Source organism: Geospiza fortis, unplaced genomic scaffold, assembly GCF_000277835.1.
Source record: "Geospiza fortis unplaced genomic scaffold, GeoFor_1.0 scaffold114, whole genome shotgun sequence".
NCBI lineage: Eukaryota > Metazoa > Chordata > Aves > Passeriformes > Thraupidae > Geospiza > Geospiza fortis.
The window spans coordinates 1,497,904-1,507,616 of NW_005054383.1; the positions used below are offsets into that span (position 1 = coordinate 1,497,904).

Genomic DNA, 9,713 nt, shown 5'->3' on the forward strand with positions numbered 1-9,713 from the left:
TCTTCTTGTCTTGAGAAGACTGGCCCAATGCCAGGGCCTGCTCAGCTAGGAAGTTTAGAGGAGACTGGAGGGAACCAGAGGATGATGAAGGGGAAGGGTTGGGCTTTGGAAATGTCCTCTTCTCCTCTGAGGATGCAAGAGCTGGGATCTTCTCTGGTGGAGCTTTTGGAGCTGCAGGAAGAGTAAAGTCAGGGCTCCCTGCTGCCCTGCTGTTCAGCACAGCCAGTTCCTTGGACACGGCTTCCAGGGAGGAGGTGGGGTTGTGAATCAAGTCCTCATCCAAGGAGTCATCCTTGAAGGTGGCAGGAGTGGCAGTGCTGCTGGCAGCTTGGGCTGTCCCAAGGGACAAGAGCTCCCTGGTTTGGGCACTGATGCCCAGGGCTCCTCCCTGGGGCTCTGAGGACATGGCCAAGGTGCTGCTCGAGTGCAGGGAAGGGACAGACACCGACAGCTTCTTGTCTGGCTTGCAGGAAGAGTCCTGGAACATCACAGCAGAAGGCACAGTCAGAAGAGAGACAGAGTTTACTGCTGAGAAGGGGAGGGAGGGTTCACAATCGGGGGATAAAAGGCAGGACACACATATTCTGCGCCTATGAGCCCCCACTTCCCCTCCAGCTGCCACTGCCATCAATTCTAGCTGCTGTTCCAGTTGTTTTTTCCAAGTCAAATACTGAGCAGAGCCATTTCACAGGAGCTGATACAAAGCTCAAACACAGGGTTCAGGGTGGCAGTCACTTGACATTTGGCACATACCAACCATGAGAACGAGAAAACAGAACTCACCTTCACTTTCACCTTGGTAGGAGCTATAACTTTCTTCTTCACCCTGTTTGGAGGAAGACAAGAGAAACATGGCTGAGTGACTGCCCCCAGGGAAGGAGCCAGCCAGGGAGCACTCCTGGGCCCTGCTGGTGATGATCCACCGAGTCCTTGCAAGGAACAGAGGCAGCATCTCAGGTTGCTAGGATTCAAAAGCACATGACATTTGGTTGCTGCTCTTGGAAGCCCCAACTCCCACCAGGGAGTGGATCAGGGAGTGCAACAGAGCCTTGGAACGGCAGCAGAGCACTGAAACACCCACACACACACATCTGCACCAGCTGCAGGACCCCACTGCTGCCCTCCTACAGCAAGGCCCAGAGAGAAACTGGCACAGAGACTGCTCTGCAGAAGTTACACCCTTTTGGGTTCCCAGAAGAAGCCAAAGATGTAAAAGCGTCTGCCAAACTCCCAGAGAATATATTTGGTCAGATGCAATCTCTGGTACAAGACATCCCTGAGTTGCTGGGTGTGTGGCTGAGGGAAGGATGACTCTACAGCCTATTCCACTTCCCCTCACTCACCAGTGCCAAGAACTGTCTGCCAAGCTGACACCAGCCTAAATCCATGTCCTCATCTGTTATCAACCACCAGCAAGATCCACGAGACCCTTTGGACTAAAGCCCCTGCCCAGGTGGATTCTGATGGCTCTTGGTGAGCCTGCTGCACCCACCTTCACCAGTCTGAGCTCATGGTGCCCCTCCTTGAACCAGGCAACAAGAAAGAGGGAATACAGAACCCAGCAAGGACCAACTGAACAGGCTGCAGAAATCACACTCCACCTGACCTCCCTGAGCCTCCCAGGCCCAGCACAGAGGCCTGACTCCAGGCTGCTGACCCAGAAGCAACCTGGCTTTAAAGTTGTTATTGTTGAACTTGCTGAAGGCTAAAGCACCTGAGGAGAGTGTTGGGAGATGTCACACACAAGCAGCTGCTCTCCCTAGACCTCCCCAAAGGAAGCAGCACTGATCTATGAGGGGGGAGCCAAGCAAGCTGAGGTGCTCCTGCAGGATCCCCCCAGGCCCCAGGGAATGGAGATGAGCAGTTTTCACTCCAGAGGAAGGCTGTGATACTCACAGGACTGATGTGAGGTGTCCGTGTACACGCCTGCTCTCCTTAAACAGTGTCCTAAGAAGGGAAGAGAGCAATGAGAAGTGATATCCAGCAAGACCCAGTAGAGCAGCTGGGATCACTGGAGACAGAGCTGCACAGCACAGCAGGGGACTTGCTGAAACTGAAACCACAGAGAGCAAACAAATATTCAGCCCTTTGCCAGAAGATCATCCTGAGCTGCCCCACACAGTTCTCCCTCTGGGGAGCAATGCTTGTAGGCACTGCAAAGGCCATTGAGGCAGTGGTTGGACAGTGCCTAAGGAAAAAGCTCTGCCAGCTTAAAAAGCCAGCTGGAGAGGCAGGATCATCACTCAGGGCCTTCCTGCTGCCAGAGATCATCCAAGAGCTCTTCAGCCTCCAGGGAGGAAGTTCCCTTCCCGTGCCTCTCAGCCAGCAATGAAGGAGAGAAGGGTCTGTGCTGCCTTTGTGCCTCAGCCTGGAGCTGAGGTGACTCTGTACATCACAACCCTTTCTGGAAGGACTGACTGAGCACAGCAATAGACTGAACTTCATCCAAAGCCTGCACTACTGAGAGTAAAGCAGAGTCTCCCCCAAACTCTCTCTGACCCAAACCAGCTGCCATTCAGCTGCCCTCCTACATGCCAGGGAGGAGCTACAAACATTCCTTCAGTACTGGCACACAGAATGTGATTCCTGGCTGGTACTAACAGACTTTTGTCTTATTTTTTCTCTTAAAAAGCAAGCTTATGTCACCTTAACATTCTGTTAATCATCTCTTAGTGTTCATGGAGGAAACAGACTCATGGCAGGGCCTCTCTAACTCATCCATGAAATTGCTGCTCTGTCCACCTTCAAGTTCCTCTTACAGATGAACTTCTGAGACCACGATGACAGTGAATCAAGCTGACTTATCCATGAAATTGTTACAGTTTTTCTAGAGCCACCTATCCCTCCCTGTGACTTTCACTCTACCCTCTGTCTTTAAACCACCAAGTCAGAGAATATATTGAGTTGGATGGGACCCAGAAAGATCAAGTCCAACTCCAAGTCCCAGCAGGAGAAACCATTGTCCTTCAGCCACTGGAAAGCAACTAGGAAATCCACTTTTACTGAGGTATTACTTACTGTACTTAATTCCACTGGAAGTGTCTGCTACACTGAGTCCTGTGTGAACACCTGAATGCCCAACAACAGTTGCACCATCAAACGTGGAGTTGAAGTTTTGAACTTCCATTTATTCAAAGAAAAGTTTTTAAAACTTGGCAAGCTGAGACCCTCAGGCTGGGTATATCCTCATTAACTAAGCAGGAATCTTCCCCCACCTCCCCATGCCACCTTTCAGCTCCTGCACCACCACACTACAAGCATGCTGAGCACTGAGCTTCCTGTGCACATGCAACTGCACCAAACAGCCTTCATGGACTTCTCCAAGCGCATCTCTGATGTGCCACTCATTCTTACTGCTCTCAGGAGCTGCTACCTACATCTTCCTTTATCCCCCAACACCCAGAAAGCAAACTCAGCAGAGAATTCAGCAGAGAAGTCAGCACTGCCCAGCTGGTGAAATGCAAAGAGAAAGAACATGGAACAGCTTGGGTTGGAAGGAACCTTAAAGATTCCAAAGTAAGACTGCAGAGTTGTCCTTTCTTGAAAGTACTGAGCAAAACAAAGCAGGCCAGAAGGTGATGACAGTCCCAGCAGAGGGACTGTGCCATTTGTGTGGCTCTCTGCCACTGCCAGCTCGAGGGCAGGGATGATGGAGAGTGGGAAAGAGCAGAAAACAGCAGTGAGGGTACAGCAACCACACCAGATTCTACTGACTCCAATAAGCCCCTAAAACTTTTCTACTTTGCCTTGTTTTGAGAATACTCCAGAGAAGACTTCTTTAAGTGTCTGAAAAATGTATCCTTTGTGATTACAAAGGGATCTTTTGTGATACAGAGACAAGAAAGCAGAGATTGGCCCATGGGCCTGATCTCAGAGCCAGTTCTACTGCCAGTGGCACCTGTGTGACATCACCATGGCACCAAGGCTGCTCAGCCCTGGCTGCACTCAGGCGTTTGGGAGGTGAAAAGGGACAGAGGCAGGGGGGAGAATATGGTGGAGGGCAGGGCTGCCATTCACAGGGCCCTTCCCAGGCTGGAGAAAGGGACCAACACAAACCTTGTGAAGCTCAGTGAGATCCAGCACCAAGTCCTGCAGCTGGGATGGAACAAGCCTGGGCAGCAGCCCTGCAGGAAAGGACCTGGGGCTCCTGGGGGGCAAGGGAAGGGAAGCCACTGCTGCAGAGGTGTCCTGAGAGCAAACCATCCCCTGCTCAGCACCTGGGAGGACACATCTGGACACAGATCCAGTTTCAGGGTCCCCACAATCCAAGAGAGATGCCAGCAAAATGGAAACATCCCAAGGAACAGGGACACACAACAGCCAAGGAGAGGTGGAGGGAAATGGGTTTGCTCAGCCTGGAAAAAGAGAAACCCCAGGAGGAGTCTAATGGCAGTTTTCCACTACCTAAAGAGTGGTGGGGACAGGAACAGGATGGAGCCAGAGCTTTCTCAAAGGTGCACAGTAAAAAACAAAAGCAGGGAATATTCAGTTCAGTGCAGCAAGGGGAATTCTTGAAGGGAATAAAGAGAAAAGATCTCATGAAGAGTGATCAAGTACCAGAACAGGAGCCCAGAGATGCTGTGGTAATCTCCATCCTTGGGAATTTCCAAAATTCCACATGCCAAAGCCCTGGGCACTCTGATCTAACTCTGAAGCCAGCCATTCCCTGAGCAAGGGCAGGACTAATGACCTTCCCAGGTCCCTTGGGACAAGGAATCCCTTGGTTCTTGCTCACCTGGCCTGCATCCAGCCTTTTGGCCAAAGGGGCTTCACCTCTCCTTCTAGGAAGGTCTTCACATAATCCTCTAGAGACTGAGCCTTATTCTTGTCAAGGTCATAACCATCCAATTTAATCTTCACCAAGTGGCAAAGCAGCTCCCTGAGGAACAGGAAGATTTCACATACAGTTATGCAGATTGACCTTTCCCACTTGGAGATCATTCTCTTTATCCAGGCTGGATAAATTCACCAAGACACACCTGGTTCTTGCTAACACAACCCTGCACTGCCTCCTCAGGAAAGGAGAAGGGAAAGGCAAAGTCCTTGCTCTGTGTGTGCACAGGGAGAAAAGTCTTGTTACCCCTTCCCAGTGTAATCTCTTGAAGCAGCTGAGGCAGCAAGCCAGTGCCAGAGCCACAGGCAGCAGTAACAACCACAGAACTGAACCTCTCTGCAGGGAGAAGGCAGGAAGCACAGCTGGCTATGTCCTACATGGATCAGCAGCACTAATTGATTTGTTCCACAAAAAGAAGAAAAAGACAGCAGGACTGATTTTCCTTTAACCCTTTGTCACTCTCCCCTGTTCTCAGCACTCCTTTCTCTGTCAGCCCCAAGTGCCAGGGGCAGCAGAACCCAACAGCTTCAACTGCTTCCAGAACCAGAACCTGGGCATGTCTAGAGTCTGGGCTGTAGGATGCCAGCAATTCAGCTGAATCCCTTCTGTTCCCAAAGATCTGACTCTCTCTTTTGGACTCTGCACAGAGGCTCTCAGCACTTCTCTCAGGGTCAGTCTGGGCCTGAAATCAGCTTCAGGGTGAGATGCAATAAATGCAGAAATGGCTTCCACAACAACACCACGTGCCACGAACCTCCGAGCTGACTGCTCCTACAGGTGATCAGCACTGCTTTGTAACAAAATCCAGACTCCAAAATGCTTCACTGCCAACTGCAAAGAGTAAGACAGGTCATGAATTTGCTTAATATCTGAGTTATTCAAACCTGATTTCATCATTCCACTGGAATTTCTTCCGCGGGCCCGCGACACGCTTCCCTCCCTTTTCTTCATCCTCATCATCATCAGAACAAACTCGCTGTTCTTTGTCTTTTTCCTCTTCCAGCATCCTAAAATGAAGACAGAAAATGTGGAAGTGATCATCCTGCAGGTTCAAGTAGATACTTAATGTACTTAACACTGCAGATTAAGTATCTCTGAACAGCACTGGACAGAGGCCTCAGTATCAGCAATCTCTGGCTTAGGGTGCAAGCTGAGCTATGGGCTGAAGGTTAAGAAATCTCCCAATATTTTGTAATAGAGATGATGGGACTAATCCAGCCTGACTGTTCCCAGGCTGCCATGTTCCTAAGGACACACCTGCACATGCAAAACCCTTCAGCCAAGCTCTGTCCCATCAGTGCTGCTGTAGCTGGCATGGCCACAGACAGCACAAAGAACACACACAGCTTAGTCAGGCCCATCAATGCCCATCAGCAAATGTAACCCACGGAACAAAAAGAGGTGGCAAACTTCAGGAGAGCAGCCTCCAGGCCACAGGGAGCCTGCTGGGAAAAGCCACAGAGGGGGAATGAGCAAATGAGGAGCTTACTTGGCAAACTTGGCCTGAGTATGGGCTTGGCATTCCTCCTGGTACTTGGCCACCTGCTCTGGCATGGCCCTTCCAATGGCTTCCTTCAGCTTCTGCAGAGGCTCCTTCAGGCGCCCACCCTGAAGCGAGCACAGAGCTGTCAGCACAACAGCCAGGACTGGCTGGTAACTCACACAGACTCCCTGTATTTACAGAAGGCTCAGCAATAATCTGTATTAAGAAACCTATACTTTTGTACCTTAGTTCACTACAGGTGGAATTGATTAGTTCTTTAATTAAAACATTGTCACTGTTAGTTAATTAAGAAATCACCCTTTGGTAAACAAATTTCCACAACACATGCCACATGTTCACAACAGCAGGTGCAGCAAGTGAAGATAAGAATTGTTTCTCATTCTTTTCTCTGATCTTCTCACAGGTTTTTCCCAGAACAATGCCTGGGAACGTGTCAGGAGCCAGGACATCCCTCTGGCTGCCCTGGATGGCTCGAGCCCCTGGGAGGGGCTCAGAGACCTCGGCACAGAGCCCAAGACACCTGTGGCTTTGCTTTTAACCCATGGAGAAAATTACCAACTTTATGTGAGGATTTACAAGCCCATTTTTATGTGATGATTAAAAAGCCACAAGAGTTTGAGTAGAATGATAGTTTGTGACAGAGTGAAAAAGTAAAATCTTGAGGTTTTTAGAATGAGGGTTCAGAAGCCAAGATGGAGGATTTGGGTGTGCTTTGTCCTTCTTCTTTGTTCTTCTTAGCCTCCATCTTCTGGGTGATGCTGGCACTTTTGGATTGGTTTAGAGTAGAAACACACTGTCTAACACAGGTGAGAGGTATTGGAAAATTATTGTAAATAAAGTACAGGTAGTTTTTAGTATAAAAAGATAACACTGCCCTGAAGGCAGTCAGTGTGCCACAACCTGACCTGCTAGACCTCAGTAGGTCAGGAAAAGAACGTTAGATAACAAATAAATAGAATAACAAATAAATAGAATAACAAATAAATAGACAGAAAACAATAAAAGAATGTTAGATAGAATGATAGATAACAGAGAATAAACAGCCTTGAAAACCAGAGCCAAAGAATCCCGACTTCTTCTTCGATCTTGAGGCTGCGAGAAAGAGACTTTCTAACACCTCAGGGTCATCTCAACCACAGACACTTGGAGAGGAAAGCTGTCTGTTTCTCTCTGTGGCCAGAGAGATGCTGCCCCACAGAACACCCCAAAATGTTCCCATGGCTGGGACACCAAACTCCAGCCAGCTCCAACCCCCACCCAGCCACTGGTCTGGGCCAGTGCCCCATGGAGGACACAGGGCTTGGGGACAGCAACAGCCATGCTGTGCCCAGCAGGGCCACCACCCCCCAGGCCTGCTGGCACCTCCTCACCTGCTCGTAGAGGTACAGCCTGCGGGCTCTCTTCAGCAGCGTGTCCTTGCTGCAGGGGAAGAAGGCGGCCAGGTGGGCGTAGACCCCCGAGCGCACCTGGCTGCTGAGCTCCCGCGTCTGCAGCTCGATGCTGGGGACAAACACAGCCTTAGCAGGACTGCCAGCCAGCCCTGAGCCACCAGGGCCACCCTGAGGGGACTGGGAGGCAGGGACAGTGTAGCAGGCCATGGGCTTGCTAGGGCCCCGTGGAGAGCAGAGGCTTTAAGACAGGAAATGCCATGTCCCGGTGAAATAGCAAAGAAGCCCCTCTCTTCCACCTTTTGGACCCCAGCTTATCTCTCGTAACCCCATAGGTCACTCTCCCTTAACCCCTGCTCTTGGACAATTTTGGATCCCCCAGTACCCTATAGAATGGGCTGTTTTAGCCCATTCTGGTTGGAAGAGCCATCGCTGGAACCCTTCACAGACCCCCAGTAAAGACATCGCTGTGGAACCCCAGCCTTCTCTCTCTCTGGAACTCACAAAGAGCTGATAATCACTAAAGAGCTGATATCCCTTATGCTTGCTAAAGGTAGCCAGTGGCTGAGAGCAGCTTGGGTCTCAGACACTCTGTCCCCATAAAAGACTGAGCTATCCGGCCCGTGCTGCCTGCTCGGGGGCAAACCTGCCCACAGCAGGAGGCTGGGACAGGACAGAGGGATGAAGGACAAGGTAAACTGTGTGAAGGTTCTCTGGATTCTAGAATCAAGAGGTTTTATCCCAAGCTGTGCTTTGAATCTGCTCCAGGCGTAGCTGGAGAAGGAACAGGTGGCAGTCTGCAGTCTCATCTGCTCTCCCTGGCAGCTGCAGGCAGGAGGGTCAGGCAATGAAATGGGAAGTGCACACTGGTTCTGTCAGGTGCTGTGGCAGTGGAATTCAGGACAACACAAGACCAAACTTTATCCCTTGGGTTTCAACTTCCAAGTGAGTAGATGAGAGAGATCAGCATGTGTCAAATCCATCTACACAAACAGAAATTAGGAGCCTGGCTTTTTAAGCCATCTCTCAGTATCAGAAAGGGTAAAAAATGTCAAGTGATTCATCATCACCATCATCAAAGTCAGAGAATGCTTTGAATTGGAAGAGACCTTAAAGCTCATCCCATCCCACCCCCTGCCATATCCAGGGGCACCTCCCACTGTCCCAGGTGCTCCAAGCCCTGTCCAGCCTGGCCTTGGGCACTGCCAGGGATGCAGGGGCAGCCCCAGCTGCTCTGGGCACCCTGTGCCAGGGCCTGCCCACCCTCCCAGGGAACAATTCCTAATTCCCAATATCCCATCCATCCCTGCCCTCTGGCAGTGGGAGCCGAGCTCTCCCTGGAGCCTTCTCCTCTCCAGGTGAGCCCCCCCAGCTCTGCCAGCCTGGCTCCAGAGGGGCTCCAGCCCTTGGGGCATCTCCATGGGCTCCCCTGGACTCTCTCCAGCAGCTCCAGGTGCTGCTGCTGTTGGCCCCAGGGCTGGGGCAGCTCTGCAGGTGGGGTCTCACCTCGAGGGGCAGAGGGGCAGAATCCCCCCTTCCCTGCTGGGGGAGTTTCAGCTCAGCCCAGGGGGGTTTCTGGGTGCACAGAGGGGGAAGCATGTCCAGCCTCTCACCCACCAACACCCCAAGTTCTTGTTTCAATCTATATTCATGTCTGGGGTTTCCCTGATCCAAATTGTGCAGCAAAATTGTACAAATCTGTCTAAATCTCCTCTGAGTGAGGCTGAAGTGATCAGTTTGCCACCGGACAAGAACTGTTTGTGCAGCCAGCACTGGAATGCTGGAAGGTGATAATCAGCCCTGGAAATGAGAGGGAAGCAGAGTCCCAAACTCCCCTTGGCAGTTCCCTGCAAGTGCCTGGATAAACCTTAATGAAATTAAAGCCTGGGTGTCAGTATTATTGCACTGATCACAAAACCCTGTGCATTCATCAGCCCTCTCCAGGCTCTGGCAGAAGAATGAAGCCATTGTCAGCAGCTGCCTGAGC

General features: G+C 51.0%; 1 protein-coding gene across 1 annotated transcript in view; it reads right to left on the reverse strand.

The window, feature by feature from the left end:
* Positions 1–9,713, reverse strand: part of UBN1 (ubinuclein 1) — a 27,977-nt gene that overhangs the window by 8,081 nt on the left and 10,183 nt on the right. Inside the window, 7 exon segments of the mRNA XM_031060481.1 lie at positions 1–478; positions 784–826; positions 1,897–1,947; positions 4,736–4,879; positions 5,719–5,841; positions 6,324–6,442; positions 7,709–7,838. The exon segment at positions 1–478 is cut by the window's left edge and continues 42 nt beyond it. Coding sequence (XP_030916341.1) covers positions 1–478; positions 784–826; positions 1,897–1,947; positions 4,736–4,879; positions 5,719–5,841; positions 6,324–6,442; positions 7,709–7,838 — 1,088 coding nt within the window.